At 44.8% G+C, this 19,895-nt stretch overlaps 1 protein-coding gene across 1 annotated transcript; it reads left to right on the forward strand.

Moving 5' to 3' along the window:
- The first annotated feature begins 2,094 nt into the window (after positions 1–2,094).
- On the forward strand, positions 2,095–19,424 carry senp6a (SUMO specific peptidase 6a). Its single transcript, XM_032584848.1, has 23 exons — positions 2,095–2,239; positions 4,379–4,472; positions 5,317–5,380; positions 5,450–5,556; positions 7,614–7,763; positions 7,845–7,915; positions 8,896–8,987; positions 10,706–11,093; positions 11,172–11,407; positions 11,486–11,629; positions 12,052–12,085; positions 12,340–12,528; positions 12,738–12,931; positions 13,575–13,726; positions 13,799–13,915; positions 13,997–14,119; positions 14,208–14,300; positions 14,567–14,850; positions 14,922–15,007; positions 15,159–15,244; positions 15,317–15,385; positions 15,461–15,611; positions 18,873–19,424. The coding sequence occupies exons 1-23, from the start codon at positions 2,203–2,205 to the stop codon at positions 19,074–19,076; spliced, it is 3,165 nt and encodes a 1,054-aa protein (XP_032440739.1). The 5' UTR covers positions 2,095–2,202; the 3' UTR covers positions 19,077–19,424.
- The last annotated feature ends 471 nt before the right edge of the window (positions 19,425–19,895 follow it).

Below are 19,895 nucleotides of genomic sequence, written 5' to 3' on the forward strand. Positions count from 1 at the left end.
AAAGCTGTTGTAATCCTCTGGTTCCTGGAGGCGGCGCCATTTTGCTACCATATCAGGCCTGCGTAGCGGGAACTCCGCCGCATGTAGAACCACCTGGCGATGTTCTCCAGGTCCCGATCGATGGCTCCAAGCATCCGGACCAGAGTGTTCTCGGGTTTCCTTGTGATGTTCATTCTGGTTTCAAGATAATCCAGAAGCAAGACGTCGAAACTGTTTCTTGGAAGCAGAGCGACTTTAAAAAGTTTATGGATTGACCCGAAAGCCTCGTGGAGTTCCTTGGAAATGGCCGCAGCGATGCGCTCCAGGTTTTCTGTCTGCAGCTCCAGTTGGGAAGCAGTCATCTGGTTCTGTTGGACCATCAACCCGCACAGACGGCTCACCATAATTTTCCGAACATCAGAGGGGAAGAACTCGTAAAGCTCCTCAGGGACGTTGATGATATTTCTGAGCAGCAGACAGCAGAAGATGACGCCGCTGTCTGCGCGTCCTGGAAACGGGGAATCGGACTCGTGATCTGGGCTGGCATCGTGTCTGTGGCAGTCCGGGATTCGAACTCCAAGCTGCTCTGCCAGAACTTCAATGAGCGCCTCGTCAAACTCCTCGTCTCTCTTCATCGCCGCCTTCACCATGTCTTCACACGAGCCGAACCGCTGGTGCAGAGCTTCAGAAACGGTGGTCACGATGTCCGATAAGTTGTCTTTGGTTATGATGACCAGAACTCCGTCTGGGTCCCCAGTGTAAATCATCAGCTTCTTCAGACGCTTCTTCATCTTCGCCATGCAGCTTTCTGAGAGGATGCCTTTGGCGTTCATGTCGCAGTTTCTGAGAGTCCTGACAAGCATAACACACACCATGGTGTTGATCTTGTCTTTTTTCCCAGGAGGACCGTAGACCAGGTTCTGTCTCAGTTCATTCACCATCTCTGCATCATCGAAAGACATTTTGGATTCAAAATAATCTGATTTATTTCTCCTCTTGGAACAAGCAACCGACAACAAGCGGCTCCTGGACTGAAATGATCCAAACTGACCGCTGTTCACGTCACGAGATCATAGGCGAGTTGTGACGTCACAGGCTGCGCTTTGACGTAACAATCTGTTTGCAGAGGCGCATTAGGTCTGTAAGGTAAGGCCACCGGATATGACGGAGTAATGAGAGCTGACAATTAAAAACATTTTCACCTTCCTTAAAACTCTGTGAATCATATTGATAGTTTACCGGTTTATTAAAGGACTGGTTTATTTATTTAAAGGGGCTTTCAGTGCGATGGTCCGTCAAACAATGTTCAGTGAAATACAAAAATGCATTACATTTTCTCCGTTAATTCTTGACATTTGTAATGTCCGGTTGTATTGGATTTTTTTAATGAACATTTTGAAATTCAAAATGTGTTTAAGAAAACTGCGATGGAAACAACAAAATTAGAAAAAACTTCCTACATTTTTCAAAGAAGGTTTTTTACACTTACTTGAGGTGTTTATTGGATTTTTTGGGGAAAAGCGTTATTGCTCAAAAAGGGGAATGTAAAAACATGAAGTTCTGATGTAGCGAACTTTCCATCACCATTTAAACTGAATAATCTGAAGGTCATCCGTCATTTTACACCCTGAATATTTGGTGCAGACAAGCAGAGATTTTCAGTTTTACAGGCAGTAGAAGTAACTCTATAAATTAATCAATAATAATAATAATAATAATAATAATAATAATAATAATAATAATAATATCAAAGATTCCACCTCAGTGTCATCTCTGATCTGAAATCTCAACTGAATGCATCTTAATATCTGGGGGCTAAAAGCGCGTTGAAGAGTGATGGAGGGTCTGAAGCTGAACGATGTCATGAATTTATGTGAATAGTTATGAAACCGTGTTATTTTCATCAAACTGTAAGATATTCCTGCTGATTTAACCTCATTAGGTAAAAGAACTGAGTGAAGAAGACCCAGACCATGTTAATGGATCAGAACCGGAGAGTTTGAGGTGTTCAGAACCGGCTTATGGTTACATTGGGGTTAAACCTGCAGTACGTTCTGGTTTCATTCAGCTTCTACTGGATCGGAGTGTTGGAGCTTTTATTGTGAAGCCCTCACATTCAACTTCCGGCATGGTGTGTATTTGTGGAGCCGAGAAGCTTTAAACGGCCGCACTTCTGTTTCCAGCCATTAATGAGCATCAACGGAACATGAAGCGGGTCGGGGCATGAACATGGCCCACAACAGAAGCTTCTTCCTCCAAGGTAAGCGGTGACACTCCGCACCGGACACCGGACCGGACCGGACCGCTGCAGCTGCTTCACCCGCACTCAGCCACCGGGACTCCGGCTGGCTCCATGCTGCTTCTCCCCATCATCCTCTGCCCGGCCGGGGGGCAGGGAGGGCCGAATGTTCAGGTCCGGACCGGCTGGGGGACCGGCTAAGGTTAGGGTTCGGTTGTTTGTGACCGGAATCGGCTCTGTTCTGGGGGCTGCAGCTATCCCCGTTAGCGCTGCTGTTAGCTGGATGTAGCTGCAGCATAGCCGGGCCTTCCTGTGGGTGGGAGGGGAGGCTGTTAGCCCCAGAGCTGGCTGGCTCACCGCAGATGGAGGCGCAAACAAGTAAACAATAAACAAACAAACAGATAAACAACCTCTGATTGGCCAGAGTTCACTAACAGAATGCTAACTGGTGCTAACGAACATGCTAACAGGCTAGCTGTAGATCTGAGAGGAAAACATGTAAACAGAAGCAGGATTGGTGTGAATTCAGAGGAAACCTAACCTGCACAGGATAATAAATCCAAACACATGAGATATTATTAGGATTTTCACTGTTACTATTATTGTAGTTACTATTACTATTTACTAAAATCAGGTAAAAACTCCTAAAATGAGATAAAATGTAAATAGAAAGGGGATTCCTTCAAATTAGATATTATACAAAATCAATAAAAATATTAAAGGAGGTCGCACAAAGGGGATATATATATAAATATATATGTGTGTGTGTGTGTATGGGGCAAATATATTTTATCAGTTATTGCTAACTTGGTTACAAGTAGAATAGAATTTCCTTGCTGAAAAGTTGTAGATTAGTTTACTCCTAATTCAAGTGTACTGAGATATTTGCACTAAAAACTAGATAAAATACTTTTTGCAGTAGAATTTGAAATGGGGGGAAAATAAAAAATCCTGATAATTTTTATGTCAACATAAAACCTTTAGATGGCAACCAGCTAGTTGGTTTGTTTTTATCATAAGTCTGTTTTAGATTCAGGTATTCAGGAGTTCAACTGGTTTAACATTTTACTCCATCATCTTGTCTACATTGGGGCTGTCTGTCTGTGGAGCTGCAGCTTGAGCCTGTTTGGGTCCAGTGTTCTGGTTCTGGATGTGTGGACCTGATCCAGAACCAGTTTACCTGCAGCCAGGTTGGTTCTGTGGATTACCTCCTGTTTTGACCCAGACTCAGCAGAGGCGTCCAATCAGCTGCTTCAGAGCCAGGAAACAGGAAGTGGGAGTGTTGTGGTGCAGCTGGTGTTTCAGGTTAACGGTTCCTCAGCCGGAAAGAAGCAACAAGAGGAAAAAATGAAAATAATAGAAAACTAATTCATTAAGAAAATGCTGCAATAAAACAGTAGCAATGATGTAAAAATAACCAAATAACTGTAATCCACGTCCATCTGGTTCCATGTAGGACTGAAACGATTAATCAAATTAATCGCAATTAATCAATATTTGAAATAACAGTCAATTAATGTTACTAACTGATTAATCATTAACTGGATTACACAAACTCAAAAAGGCAATTTGCTGAATAAAAACACATTCTGAGCAGCAAGGAAGCCAAAACTGTACAAAAATATAAGCATTTAGCTTTTAATATAAAATCAGCCTTCTCTGTAAATCTGTTTTACTCAAAACTCAAGTTGTAGTTTTAGCTTCACCTGGTTCAGATTTACCATTTTAGGTAATAAATGGTTTCTTTTTTATTTTAAAAAGTGAATTTAATTATTTGCCAGTTGGATGCATTTCAAATATTGTATTAAAAAGGCTTTAGTGGCTAAATGAAAAATCCGTAGAAAGTGCCTTTTTTAATCCAATTAATCGGTTAATCATCAGAATTACTGATTAATCATCATAATAGTTGATCAGTTAATTGATTAGTAAAATGATCGTTGCATCATGTGGAGCGGCTCTCGGTCGGATCCGTCTGGTTTCGGTAGTCGATTCTTCAGGGTCCAGACTTTCTCCCAGTCGGGTCCGACTCGTCCCCCAGTCTGTGCAGTTGGAACCGGTCCGGTCCGGTCCGGCTCATGTGATGCTTGTGTCCTGACCCGGTTCTGGTTTGAGTTCTGCTGTTGTTCCTGTTCTGACCCGGTTCTGTTTTTACTGTCTAAGCCCTGAATAGATCTGAGAGCAGGAGAGATGGAGGCTTCAAGAGCAGCTGGAGCTTCTCGCTTCCTGGTGACGCCGAGGCGGAAACGCGACACCAGTAAGCAGCTCTGCTCTCACTTTTTATCCGATCACTTCGCCAAGGCGATGCTGCTCTCATTCCTGTCACCGCCACCTTCATTAGCCTCTGCTAGCTTCCATTATAATAGAATATGTGATGAAAAATGTTTTGAAAACTCAACACAGATAAATAAAACCTACGTAAAAATGCTACAAAGCAAAAAAATTATATACTAAGGGGAAAATCTGCAAACTCGCTTCACTAAACTGAAGTCCTCCTGACCACTAGAGGGAGTCTGGAATTACTCTGTTATATTAAATAACTGCATGCTAAAAAAGCAAGTGGGATGCACTTTTTCTTTCTTCCACCCAACTTTCTTCTGAACTTCCTGTCTTTACTGAGCGTTTGGTGCCGGATAATCTGCTGGTCGACTCCCCCTAGTGGTCTGGAGGACTGACATCAGTTTGTTGCTTTTTATGCTAGTTTTTTTGCGACAGCGTTTTTCTGTTGCGTTAGTTTTGTGTGTTTTGGAGTTTGCTTTTCGTTTGAACCTGTGGGCCACCGTACTGAGCCCAGCAGAAACTGTAACTAATAAGCGAGTCTTTAACAACATCACAAAATAAAGTTATCACAGAATTTTTTATTTAAATCTGAGAAACAATAATTAAGGCAATCAGGGATGAAATACAGTAAAGGTCAGAAGTTTACATACACCTGTTTGAAGTGAAATCGGACCAAAATTTTCTGGGTTTTATTTACCTTCAGGTTTGACATGAATAAAGGTCATCATGATTGTACAATCAAGCCTTTCTCCTCAAACCGCCACACTGCAGACAGGTCAAAGGTCATCATGGCTGACAGTTCTGGACTCTCTTCTCTGCAGGGCGAGCGCGGTGAGCGAGGAGGAGATGGAGCGGCAGCAGCTGAGCCCCCCAGAGGAGAAGAAGGTAACTCCTCCCGGTTCTGGCCCGGTTCCGACCCAGTTCTGGTTCTGATGCTGCTTTGTTTTTCTCTAGTCTCCTTCGTTAAAGCACTACAGTTCTCCCGACCCGCTGAGGACGTGCGGAAACCGACCCAGCAGCCACATGCGGTCCCTGACCCGGCTGACCCCCCGGAGGTTCAGGTACGGCCCAGTTCTGCTTCTTCAACAGTACTGGTCTAACTGGTTGCACTGGTTTGTTGTTTCAGGACAGATGATCAATAATAGTCAATAAATAAACTATTATAAATATTGTTTTAACTTATCAAAGTGTCTTCAAAGAGTCGATGCAGAAAGTGATGCTGGGGGCAGGAAAGATCTCCAGTAGCAGTCAGTGTTGCATCAAACCCGAAGAGGCCTCTGACTGAAGAAGAAATCTGAAAGTCTTATCACCATAAGACATGCTAACAGCGTTAGCAAGAAATTATGGCCTTAAAATGTCTTAAATCAATTTTAAAAAGTGTAAGTTGGGCTTAAATACGTGAATCACATTTCTGACATTTAAACTCTCATCTTGTTGCTGCAGGTTTTTGGTTTTTGTTTGTCTTTTGTGGGATTTTTCTCTGGGGCAAAAGTTTGAGTTGCACTCATATCTTCAAGCCAGTTGAGGCTAACGCTAACTAGCTGCTAATATACCCGTGCTAGGTTGCTAGCTTTTGACGGTGTCCTGTAGTACAGAACCATCAGCCATGACAGTCAAAACAGTTTCATTTATAAAGCAGCTTTGAGCCAGAAACGACTCGGTGCTTAGAGCAAGAAGTTATAAACATATAATAAGAAAAAACATTAAACAGATTTAAATGAAACAAAAAATAAATAAGGTGCTAAGCTACCTAACTAATTAACTCTTTTGCTAACTAGCTTCTGCACCAGAGCACACTGTCAACAGCTTGCTAGCAGGGGTATGTTAGCAGCCAGTAGTATGAATGTTTTGCAAATGGAGGATTTGAAAATGATGGAGGAATACACGTAGGAAATACAACAGTTCGATGTAATGTTACTTGGGTTGTATCTTGGTTTAAACATGCTAACGTAACACCATTATTTGTTACAAAACCTATATGGTATCAAAATCCAGAATTTACAGAAGAAAACTGTGAAAGTGTTACTAGGGCTATTCCCCCACTATTTTTTCTAGGTGATCAGACATATCCGGTGGCAGACAGCTACTGGATGTGTGGTGATGACATTTTAATCAACACATTGCCCCTAAAATGGGTAGGCCATTGCACCCTTGTTCGAATGAAAGTACCAATAACCTTAGTGTATGAAGGAGTTGCAGACATAGTAGGAACGCACCGCAATAAAACAAGGCTTCGTAGAAGCCTGGGGGATTATGGATTAAATGAAGGAGTATATTTGGATCTTATAGGTCAACCAAGAGGAATTCCTAATGAATTCAAAGCACGACACGAAGTCGCTGCAGGATTTGAATCATCATACCCATGATCGGAATTATTAAAAATGTTGAATGGATTAACTATATTTATTACAACCAACAGCGAATGATAAACTTTACCATTGAAGGATTTATGGCCCTAGGAGAACAACTTCATGAAACAAGTAGGATGACAAGACAAAATAGACAAGCATTAGATTGGCTCATGGCCAAAATGGGCGGAGTTTGCAAAATTTTTGGCAACGAATGTTGTAAGTTTATTCCAACAAATACAGCGCCGAAAGGTGCATTTAGAGTAGCAATGACCAAACTGACCAAACTGAAGGAAGAAATGAAAGAACAACTGGCAATGGAAAGGTCTGGAGGAAATTAGCAGTAGCCTCAAACATGTCTCTCTGATTGGACAGAAAACAGGAAGCTGTCAGGACCTCTGAGAAACTTTTTAAACCCAGAAAGTTCTGAAAGTCCCACCGGACCAGAACCTTCATCACACTGAGCTGAAAATCTGGGAAAATCTTGAAAGTTAAACTGGAAAATGGATCAGAATGAGAACTGGGTTAACTGGGTAGAGTCCAGCCTCCTCTGACCCGGTTGAACTCTGCTGGTTCTGATGGAAGGCTGGCCGGAAAGGCGGTCCAAACAGCAGTGGGCCTTCATTATTCTCTGCAGATGCTGGTTCTGGTTGGTTTCTGATTTGTCCAGCCAGTCCTGGTCCTGATCCTGATCCTAATCTTGGTCCTGATCCTAATTTTGTTTCTGGTCCTGATTAAATCTTGGTTCTGGTACGCTCTCTGCCCCATAGCGACGTGGCGCTGCCGGTACCGACTCCGTCCTCCACCAGAACCGACCTGAACCTGATCTTCACCTCGGCTCTTCCTCCAGGGATTGTCCTGCAGGGCCGCCACTTCCAGCACGCCCAGGTGCCATCGGCGGGCAGGAAGCCGGGTCAAAGGTCAGCAGTCCTCACACGCACGCTTCTGCCTCCTCATGTGGACGTCGCTAGAGACGCTCTGTTGTCCCTCCTGTCCCGCAGAAACAACTTCTCGTCCACACAGCCGGCCGTGGAAGTGGACAGCATCGTCCTCACCTGTCCAGAGTCTCCAGGTAGAGTCCTGCTCCTCTGCTTCACGTTACCATGGAAACAAGCATCAAGTAGAGAGTCGGCGTTGGCTAGAACTAGCTACGGCTGGTTTCTGATCTATCTTCATCAGAAACAAACCTACAGTGTTGCTTTGATTCTTTCATGTTAGAGAAATCCTTTAGTCTCCATGGCAACCGTTCAGCTGCTAAACGTCTGGGTGGATGTAGCCCCGCCTTCAAGGTGCAACTTCTCCACCCCCACTCAGCTCCTTCAGACTAGCTAGCAGCAATTGGCAAACTGCTGAGCTCATTATATTAGCTGCTACAAGTAAAACCATTAAAGGGTTAATAGAGGAGCCATGTTGGGACGACTTCCTGGAGGCGGAGCTTCAGAGCAGGAGTTCTTAAAGAGACAGAGGAACAATTTCAAGGTGTTAAGTCAGAAAGTCAAATTTCTTTTAAGTTATATTTGATATAAATAAAATTTTTAAAACAACTGAAGGTAGCATAGTTACTGACTGTGATAGGAAAAATCACTTTGTGCCTGGAAAACAAATAATTTCTGACTTTTGCTTTGACTATACCATAGTGTTAGCCCCGCCCAGCAGCACCAGTTGATTTCACAGATAGCAGAAAATAAAAATTAATTCTCAAATGTTGTTTTTTAAAATTATTTTGTTTTCATAATGATATCTATTTTATATTTACAGACTTGATCGATTCTAAGTTATTAATGATTAATTTGAGTCAGGTCAGTGGGCGGGGCCAACTCTGCTCTAGTTGACAGTGATTGGTCTGAGGTTGACCAATCAGATGTTGGATCCGTTTGATCCAGTCATGTTCCACCAGAAATATAAAAATGAATTATTTTCACAGTTAAAGCTCCTGATAGTTTCTGCATTTAAGTATTTCATGTGTTTCTGTAACGACCGGAGCCGCTGTCAGAATGAGTCCTGGTCGTCATGGCGACGGGTCAGCTGATCTGCCTGTTCTAACTGTTGCAGAAGAAGAAACGCTGAGCATCAAGCGGCGCGTCCAGCAGAGGAGGAAACCGCTGGAGGACGTCGGCTTCTCTCCGCAGCTCCAAGCCCCCGAGGTGAGAGAGGCCGCGCCGCGTTTCCCACAATTCATAGCTGAGACACACACCAGGAAACACACACACACACCAGGAAACACACACACACTCCAGGTCCGACTCGGTTTTAATCGTTTTTGTCTTTTGATCCTTAAACATGAAAACGTGGAATATTATTTCCTCTGGTCTGTCAACAATCTAAGAAAAGATTTATTTTATTATTATTGTTTTAACCCTCTGATGTGTAAGTGGTTCCTATTGGACCCGGTCAGGTCGTCTTTTTGCAATATCTTTGTAATGAAAAGTTTTCATCACTTCATATTCCAGGTATTCCTCAAAAAATATGTTACTGATATCATGCAATTAAAATTTTTAATTGGCCTTTTATACATTTTTAGAAATAGCCTGTTTTATATCACTACCCTATTCTTCCACAAGTGGGTCCAAAATGACCCGAATTCATTTCCTGTGGAGTTTAATGGGAATCTTTGTTTCTTACCAGCTGTGACTAAAACATTGTTTTGTGAACCAAACACTCCGAGTCCCAAGTCTCACACAGAGAAAATGTGTTGAATGACATGCAAACCCTGTTGATCGTTGTGTTCAAGGTTCTTTCTTTTATTATCGCAATAAATAAAATAAAAATTCATAGCTATATAAATAAATGCATAAATAAATTAGCTTGTCGGGGTCGGGGTTCTGCCCCAAGTGGAGGATTTAAATATCTTAGGATTCTGTTCACAAATGATGGAAAATTACACACACACACACCCACACACACACACACACACACACACACACACACACACACATAGGGGATGTTGACATTGTCCATTATTGACATTTCATCATTGCTGTTGTAAAACTGCTATTGTTATCATTTCGTCTTAAAAATGTTCTACAAATCGCTCTAAAACCGTTTTAAAAAGTGAAAAATGAAAATATTTCAAACATGAAAAAGTTATTTTGTGAAATAAAACACAGTAGAAAGTATCATACGAAACCTTATTTTGAATTAAAATGACAAAAGTAGCATAAAAACACATTGATTGTAACCCGAGTCACGCTTCAGAGGGTTCAAAATTAAAACCAAAATTAAAATCATACTTATTTCATAGTTTCGGGCTGGAACGGTTAGTTGGATAAAAAATTGGCACATTTTCAGATTATTTATTTAATCACAATATTAGAAATACATAAGATGCAAACAAACAAATCATTCCATTAGTAATTGAGTTTTTCATTAATCAGTTTTCTGCCAATAAGAGTTTTTTAGTGTTTACAATATTAAAGGTATGAATAAACAAATCCATTTAACTAAATAAAGGTTATTGTGCAGAACGCAGCAGCTTCTGTCCTTCGCTGGTCGAAGTTAATGATTAACCAGTTACTAAAACAACTGAAATTAATCCATTAATCAGCTTTGCTTTAAATTCCCTTCAATCATTGTCAAAAGTCTGATTTAACTTTATTTCATTTAAAATATAATAATTAACATATTTGATCCAACAAGTAAAGAATCACTTCAGTTTAAATAAAAAGTTAAAAATAATCAACATCATAATTATTTGTAATCAAATGTTTTCTTCTGTTGAGAAAACAGACGATTCTTCCGGTACTGAGGGGCCAATACTTTGGTACTGAGGGGCCAATACTTTGATTTTTCTGCTTTAAAATTTTTTTCTCCATGGAAATGAGAACTAAAAAGATGTGAAACTTTCTGCCCGTGTCCTGTGCAGCCGGGTCGGCCCGCCGTCTACCACTCCGTGTGCCTGAAGTGTCGCCAGCCCAGTGAGCTCGGCAGCAGCTGCTTGACCTGCGGCAGCAGCGAGTCTCTGGCTCCGCCCCCGGGCTCCCCGACCCCGCGACCTCTGGTGGGGCCACGGCCCGCCCCGTCCTCCCCCGCCCCGCGCCCCGCCATCCGGTCAACGGACCCCGCCGGACCCGTCGGGATCCAGCAGAACTTCTACAAACCCGGCGCCACCATGCCGGTGCGCATCTCGGCCAGCAGGGCGGCGCCGCTGAGCAACGGCAGGATCCCGCTTCTAGCCGGGACGTCGGGCTGCTGCGGAGCCAAAGGGAAGCGGGCGGCGGCGGTGGGGCAGCCACCGGAGCTCAACGACCCCAGTGAGCGACGGGAATCACGATCCTGGAAGCTCGCGGTTTTCCGATGCTGCCAGGCTAACCTGCGTTCTTCTTCTGCAGTCGTCCTGTCCAGCGACGAGGAGGAGGCGGAGACGGGCAGCACTGGAAGCGTGAACCGATTGGACAACGTCTCGCCTCGACCCGCTGACTCCGCCCACTCCTCTCCGGCGCCCTCCGGAGGCCGAGTGGAGGCGGCGGTGAAGAGCGCCGCCGAGCAGGAGGAGCTGAACGCCGACTTCTTCGAGGACGTCAACACAAAGATCAAGATCCCACACCGAGCCCAGATGAAGGACCAGGTGAGAACGGGAGTTTACTGGGAAAATCCCCGGGAGCTAACTGGGAATCAAACCTTCTCTTCTTCTCCTGTTTCCCAGTTTGGGAATCAGCCTCCAGCCGAGTCTCTGACGCCGAGGAGGAAGAAGCCCAAAATGGCGCATACCAAGTGTGACAGCATCATCCTGGAGTGCCGCAGCGTTCGGATCGGGAGTCTGAGGCGGATGGTGACGAAGCCCGTCATCGTGAGTCCGAACGGTTCCCAGTCTAGTCGTTGAATTTACAGCTCGTTGCTGTTTTTGTCAAAAAAAGTTGCTATATTTGTCAGACGTTGCTGGGTTTGCGCTGGTTGCGTTTTTGTTGAAAAGTCACTGAATTTCGGAGCATCAGAGACACCAGAACCGCCGACGCAGCTGACCTGAAGTTCTGTTACCAAAGCAACTTCCAGAACCTCAGCAGAACCTCGGGCCGGGCTCCTCCGTGCTGCGCCGCATTGATGCATGGATTCATGAAAACCTGAACTGAGTTTACAGAAATGAACAAACTTTTTATGAGTCGTGCATTTCTGTTAAAATGTCGTTTTATTGAACTGATTTAATATTCTGATTACTGCAGCTCAGATCAAAGTGGAATAAAAGATTAATTACAATTTTTTGCTGTTTTCCAGTTTTCTGTGGACGGCATCCAGGTGGAAGCTGAAGGTAAGGAGCAGCTGTGATTGGCTGGCTGCAGCAGGCAGGATACCTGCTGATTGGTTAATACCAGAGATTATTTAAATCCAGATGAAATCCGGTTAACCTCGGGTTAACCTCTGGTTGACCTCGGGTTGACCTCAGGTTAACCTCGGGTTAATCTCGGGTTAATCTCTGGTTAATCTCTGGTTAATCTCTGGTTAATCTCGGGTTGACCTCGGGTTGACCTCGGGTTGACCTCAGGTTTCCTGCTGTCCCTCCAGGTGCGGAGCCCGGTTCTGTGGAAGACTTTTACCTACAGACGTCGGAGCTGATCAGCTGCGAGTGGTGCAGCGTCCGGAAGCTTCCTGTTCTGTTTTTCCAGACAACCGCGGACGAATGTGTGCGCCTGCGCTCGCAGCTCAACATGTCGCAGGAGCAGGGGGGCCAGTGGTACGACTGCGCCGCAGAGCGTGAGTCCAGACAGCTTCCTGTGTCTGATCCGGGTCAGAACTGGAACGTTGAAACTAAAACTTCTGTCAGAAACGACTCGTGCAAGTAGAATTAATTCTCTGTTGACATTTCTCAGGGTTTCTAGTCTATTATTTTAGCGCTTAATGTAGCTAGCGTCTGAGTGGATAAGAATCGGGACGAAGATGGATGTGAGGTTTTGTTTCCTCAGACGTAGATGAGAAGTACATCGTGCTGATCTTCGAGAACGGCCTGGTGATGAAGGAGCAGATGATCCTGGAGGACATCCTGACCGTCATCGGCCGCAACAATAAACTCAGCAGCTTCCCCACCAAGCTGACCTTCGACGAGGCCAACATCCGCCTGGTCAACTACAACAAGGCGTCCAGCCAGAAGGTCGACAAGGTGCGTTCACTGACCAACGGAAAATCAGAAACTGGTTGACATTTCCAATCCAAACAGGAAGCTGTTTGAAGCAGAAACTCGGATCATCCAGATGCTCTTTGTTTGATTTATAGCCAAAATAATTAATTGGCTTAATTTCATCATAAGTAACTACATAAATATTACCTATGATATAAAATGTTCCAATTTTGGCACATTAGATTAGTTTACTTGAGCTTGTCTCACTTAAATTTGGATTATTTAGTTTCATTGGCGTTAGCTTAGCAACTTTAGCTTTGTGTTTTCTGGATAATTCAGTTTGTTACCAATCCACATGCAGCTCATTTTAGCATATTCTTGTTTTATTTCTCTTTAGCTAGCTATTCCCTGTTGGTCTAATTTTTGCTTTGTGTCCCTGTTTAGGGAACCTTGGTTCTTCTCTCTGTCCTTCTGGGTTTTTGGGTCAATATTTGTGATTAAGTCTCATTTCTGATCATTAAACTAAACAGGATGAGCTTGATTTAGGTTAGCATTAGCTTTAGCGCCGTTAGCTTTGTGTCTACTGGTTTTTCTATTGTGACCTCTAACTGGAATGGATCTGATTTGATGTGGTTCTGGTTCTATCGGGTCTGTCTGAACCGGTGGTTGGTGTTGGCCCCCCCAGGTGAAGCTGGAGCAGTCGCCCCCCAAAGCGCCCCCTGCTGGCGGGATGTCGACTCGCACACGGATGGCGACGCGCCAGCAGAGCGGCGCGTTCTTCGACGAAGACGAGGAAATGACGGACCTGCAGCCGACCTTCTCTGGGCCGGTTTTGAAGTGAGTGTCTCTGCTGCCCCCTGCCGGCCGGCTGAGCTAACTGCCGTTAACCTGCTGGCGTCTGCCCCCCAGGCTGATGGTGTACCCCCCGCCTCCAGCCAAAGGCGGGATCTCCGTCACTAACGAAGACCTGCACTGCCTTAACGACGGGGAGTTCCTGAACGACGTCATCATCGACTTTTATTTAAAGTCAGTTTTTATCGTTTCTGCTTCTCCTTACATTTAAACAGATTTAAAACTTCTGGTCATTTATGTTTCTCTGTTTTTTAGATATTTAGTTTTGGAAAGATTAAAAAAAGAAGATGCACAAAGGATCCACGTGTTCAGTTCGTTTTTCTACAAGCGGCTGAATCAGCGAGAGCGGCGGAGCGGCCCGGACACCGTCAACCTGCCGTAAGCGCCGCTGCCATGTTTGAGGCCGCCGTGTTTCAGGCGGTCCGGTCGGTTCCACCGCTGATCTAAACTCTGATTGGCTCCTCAGGATCCAGAAGAGGAAGCACAACAGGGTGAAGACGTGGACGCGGCACGTGAATCTATTCCAGAAGGACTTCATCTTTGTTCCCATCAACGAGTCGTAAGTCGCCCTGATCTCTGACCTTTCATCTTATTTCTGCTCCTTAATTTCTTCTATTTTCTTTTTTTCTCATTAAAATCCTAATTTATATAAAAACAGGCCTGGAGACCTAGCAATCCGGCACCTGAACCCAGTCTGACTGGAACAAACAGAAATGAGTTTTACAGCATCGTCACCTGGTGGTTGAGCCTCGGTGAACGGAAGCAGCAGAAAGTCTCACGTTTCCCTCATAAGGTTAAAGGTCAGGTGGATCTGTTTCTCCTCAGGGCCCACTGGTACCTGGCGGTCATATGCTTCCCGGGCCTGGATGGCCCGGTCCTGGAGAAGAACCCCATGTACCTGGACCCGCCCGCGGCCTCTGGGTCGCCCGCCGAGCCGCAGTTGGAGGAGAACATCCCGGACCACTGCCGGCCGCTGTCCCCGGATGGCCTGGACTGCTCGTCCGAGGAACCGTCCCCCGCCGTCCCGGAGGAGGCCGACTGCGACCCGAACGAGGCGGGCCAGAACCCGCTGGGACCGGGCCGGGCCGACGCCGAGCTGCAGTTCAGCAGTAAGTGGATCTAGAGGTTCTGCTGCTGTGTGGTGTTGAACCGGATCAGAACCGTCTGTTGCTGTCTGAAGGCGAGCTGCACCGGATCAGCGTCTGTTACGGTTCCGGAAACGGAGACGATGCCTACGCCTTCTCTGACGACCAGAGCTCCTGCCAGGTACCGATCCGCGTCTCGTCCCCGACCAGACCAGCAGACCAGACCAGAGCGGTTCTGGTTTTAACTCGATGAATCGTTCAAATTATCGATTAATCGTCAAAATAACAATTAGTCGTTAATAATTGATTAATCGCTGTGTTGATGGATTCAGGACGAGTGCAGCGACGACGGGAACGCGGCTGACGACACCGCCGCCTCCGAGACCAGCTTGGCCTCCAAACCCGTCATCTGCAAACAGTGAGTGGGTCGGAACCGTCAGAACCAGCAGTGCCCCCTGCTGTTCTGACGGGTCCCTGTCTGCTCTCTCAGGCCTTGCATCCTCATCATGGACTCCCTGCGCGGCCCTGCCCGGTCCAACGTGGTGAAGACTCTCAGAGAGTGAGTGGGAGCGTTCAGGTTCTGATCCGGTTCTGATCCGGTTCTGATGCTGGTTCTGATCCGGTTCTGGTCCAGGTACCTGGAGGTGGAGTGGGAGGTGCGGCAAGCGACGCAGCGGGGTTTTGGGAAGGAGGTGATGAAGGGCTCCAGCCCCCGCGTGCCGCAGCAGGACAACTTCAGCGACTGCGGCGTTTACGTCCTGCAATACGTGGAGAGCTTCTTCGAGGTCAGAGCCGTCTGCCATCTTGTTTCTAACTCACATCCACTTTTCCAGATAAACTCTGAATTTGTCCGCAGAGCTTCCATCTTTGTTTCATTTCTTGTGTAAATATTTGGCCTGAGGCGTCTCAGTGCTGCCCTCTGTGGGTTGGAAGTTGAATTCTCCTATTGGCTAAAAGCCCCGCCTCACTCGGGCTGCGTTCGATGTCCGTGGGAACTCGGAGTGCTCCAGTTCAGTCGGAGAAGCCGAGATTTCATAGAACTTCTAACATCGTGTTAATCTTTACCTTCCTCCGTTTTTAATCTCTTCAGGTCAGAACAAAATGTAAAATGAACTTTTCCACCAGACACAGTTCAGTTTTTTCTTCTGACATTTTAGAAGTTTATTCAATATTTAGATGACAGTTGGATTAAAAATCAGCTTCACACGAGAGAAAAGTGTCCAAAGCAAAGCTAGTTTTTTTTCCTTAGAGATGAGTTTTCACATTTAAACCGTTTTATTTCCGTTCTGGTCCAAGATCATCAATAACCCAGATGCATGCTGGGATACGGGTTTGGGTTTCCGAGGACTGAGGCTGGAGTTGGGGATAAAACTAGAACCAAATCAAGCAGAGGTCTACAACGTGGAGTGACGCCCCCTAGGGGAACGAGGGAGTACTGCAGCATTGCGTGAGATTAGACAATTTAAAAATATCTTTGTCTTTAAATACACATGGACCTTACCAAGCTCCGCCCACAACCGACCCACGTGACCGCAAGTCTCACAAGCAAAGCCTCGTTGTTTCTATGTAAACATGACTGATTAGTGCATCATTTCTACCGGATTTTCACAATATATCAGCTACTAAACGGACAGAGGAACTAACAAGTTCATGTCATCATCTGGGAGGAGGTTACTGGTTTCTCAGTCACAAGCTGGTTGCAAACCTGAGGCCAGCAGGTGTCAGTCAGTTATGGTAGATCTGAACTTTGACTTCAATATGAGAAGCTACAGACTGATAGGAGGAACCAAAGAGCTCTGTAAAGGTAAAGGCAAATCTTCTGAAGTTGGGATATAATTCATTTAATTTCACATAATTATCGCGGTAGAAGCCATTTGTTTGTTAAAATTGTATGAAATATATTTGTTCTATTTGATGTTTGTTGTGAATGACGTAAACTCACAAACGAACGAGGTAATTAGTCCAACGTTTAGAAACTACAGCGGCTGTAATGCGCCACAGCAAAGGGAAACAAAGGTAAAATAACCCGAACAGGTGATCAACTCAAAACCACTCCTACCTTTTTACTCTCTCTTTGTATTTTAAGCACACCTGTTACCGTGGCAACCGCCTGCGCCCCGCAAGACGAGCAAAGATTACGTTAAAAACATAACATTCAGTCCGTTACGATATCAAGTTTCCAGGCTTGATATTTATTTCTCGATTATTAATCAGCGCTTCCCTGAACACAGCGATGGTTGATTGACTAGCTGTACTTGGTGCTAACGTGGCTAACACGAGTAACAGTTTAGTCCAAAGCTTTTTCTGCTAAAATAAAATCTTTAGTGTATGTCAGATACAGACACATTGCATATTGATCTGTTTAGCTAAAGTAAGACTGTGTAGCAGACAGGCTTCAAGGTGTAGAAGTTGTATCAGTTCTGCCATTATGCTGTACTTAGCTAACGGGAAGCTAAGTGTGTTTGTGAGACGGCAACGCACGTGACCACGTAGAATGGCCATCAGCCAATGAAAAGCGGCGCCTCTGGTAAGGTCCATTAATGTAAATCCATCGCGTAATAAATAGATAATTTATTTCAGACAAAAACTGACATAAAATTATCTCGATTTTAGTAAAATAATAGAAATCAGATTCATTCATGTCCAGGTTGATGTTAGATTTCAGGTTTTGGAGGCTCTAAGACAGGCATGTCCAAAGTCCGGCCCGGGGGCCAATCACGGCCCGCGGTCAGATTTCATACGGCCCGCAGCTTCGGTCTTATAATGTATTATTTATGGCCCGCCTGCACTGTGAAACAGAATAAATAAATCATAAAACTTGAAACTGTAATTCCTCCTTTCACCAAATGGTGGCAGCACCACTTTAATACTATCAGTCTCTGCCTCGGTGCAGCGAACCCCTCTCCACTCATTTCTGCCATGGCCACTGCAAAGAAAACGAGGAAAGTTTACAGTGAGGGCCGCCGCTTTCAAGAGAGATGGGAATTACAATACTTCTTTTCTGAAAATCAAGGCAATTATGCTTGTCTAATTTGTAATGAGACGGTTGCCTTGTTTAAGGATTTTGACGTAAAGAGACACTACCAGACTAAACATGCCAACACATACAACAAGCTAACAGGGAGTGACCGTGCTGAAAAACTGAAGCAGCTCCAAGCTGCACTGGCATCACAACAGCGATTTCTTTAGGCCTGAGTCAAAAGAAAATACCACCAAAGCAAGCTACGATGTTAATGTTAATAGCTAAACATGGCAAACCTTTTACTGAAGATACATTTATCAAAACTGTGTTATGAAAATGGTGGAGAACATTTTGCCCTGAGAAGAAGCAAGAATTTGCGAATGTTTGCCTGGCACGTAACAGTGTGGCACTGAGAGTTGAGGACATAAAACTGAGTGTTTTGAACGGTAACGTCTGTCACTATCAGCAGTGAAAAGTCAAAAGAACATTTATGCACTTGGGTTTATGGCCATTATTTTTATTAAACTCTTGAGTAAGATTTGGTTATGAACCTGTAGATGTGATACAAACTATTACTTTCTGAAAGATATTGTAAATGACAAGAGCAAAATTCACTTGTTTTAAGATTTAATAATAACAGACAACTTTGCGTTACTTATAACTCCTGTTTAAAATGTTCTTGAGGCAAAGATATTTTTAAACTCATGTAAATGTAAGGTATTTCATACAGTTTGTTCAATGTTATCTGACTCTCCAGATATGAAAGAAAAGCAGAATTTGTGTTTTTAGAGTTGTTCTCATCTGCCTGAGTGGCTTATATTTGGTTATTTTGTCATTTGAAAAATAAAGATAATTGTGACAATGAAAATTGTTTTATAACAGTGTGTATTTGCATGACACTTTTGTAGTTAAAAAATGTCCGAACAAACTATTGGCCCCCGCGCATCTTGACTTTATCAAATCTGGCCCTCTTTGCAAAAAGTTTGGACACCCCTGCTCTAAGATAACTTTGGGTTTCTGGGAGCCTCCAGAGGTTCTGCTGTGTCCCGGTTCTAATCCATCCCGGTTCTGCTCCTCTCTCCAGAACCCCATCCCCAGCTTCCACCTGCCCATAAACTTGTCTGACTGGTTCCCCCAGCAACGGATGAAGACGAAGCGCGAGGAGATCAAGGAGCTCATCCTAAAGATCAAAGGTCAACAGGAAGTGGACAAGAAGGAGTCGGGCCGGGCCGAGGAGCCGCCCGGTTCCCCCGAGGAGGTTGAGGAGACGCCGGGATCCGAGCCCTGATAGTCTTGTCTCCTTGGAGACGGTCCTGGATCGCCTGCCTACGTTAAAAACACATCAGACTTGAAATTTGTACCGAGTGAGACATCACATGTAAATACGCTGCCTTTGTAACTTCCTGTTTAGGACTCATTCGAGCGTTAAGTTATGGATCCATACGCGTCTCGTCCTGCGGGAGGCGCTGTTCTGCTCTTGCATCATCATTTTTTAATCTTGCCTTGTTTTGAGGAGCCAATGACAATAAACAGAAGCCTGAGTTCAGAGAGCGCCCCCTGGCGGACAGGAGGCGTAGTAGTTAAGAGCTTGTGTCTGGATGAATCAACATTAAAAACAAACTGATGCAAGAGCAAATGCGAATCCGCCTCTCTGTCTGCTGCTGGTTACCCGACGGAACCGAACCGTCATGATGGTACCAACCCGACGGAATGGAACCGAACCGACCAGATGATACCGACCCGACGGAACCGAAACGACCAGATGGTACCCATCCGATAGTATTGACCCTATAGCCAACTTGAGCTACGGACACGGTGGTACTGACACACAACAAACACGACCCAACGGGTTCGTTTTCGTAATAACCAAAAGGAACTGACACAGACCTGACGGTACCAACCTGAGGGACCCCACACAACCGGAAATGACACTTTGGTACCAAGCTGACGGTACTAACCCCATGGAATCGACACCGACCCAGCCAGCCCGGCTCGAGGGGAGCATCGGCTTATTCTGGAGGCAAAATGAATCTACGTAGCAACAATAATATGACTCGAGTAAAAGAAAAAGGAACAGTGCAGTAAAACTATTAAATACATTTTTCCT

The sequence above is a fragment of the Xiphophorus hellerii genome, chromosome 15 (genome assembly GCF_003331165.1).
Source record: "Xiphophorus hellerii strain 12219 chromosome 15, Xiphophorus_hellerii-4.1, whole genome shotgun sequence".
NCBI lineage: Eukaryota > Metazoa > Chordata > Actinopteri > Cyprinodontiformes > Poeciliidae > Xiphophorus > Xiphophorus hellerii.

Excerpts from the sequence above, each read along its gene's own strand:
- senp6a (XM_032584848.1), top strand. The coding sequence starts at position 2,203 with ATGAACATGGCCCACAACAGAAGCTTCTTCCTCCAAG. Across the intron at positions 14,301-14,566 it reads TTTGTTCCCATCAACGAGTC|GGCCCACTGGTACCTGGCGG; the intron begins GTAAGTCGCCCT and ends GTTTCTCCTCAG. Across the intron at positions 15,386-15,460 it reads GTGGTGAAGACTCTCAGAGA|GTACCTGGAGGTGGAGTGGG; the intron begins GTGAGTGGGAGC and ends GTTCTGGTCCAG.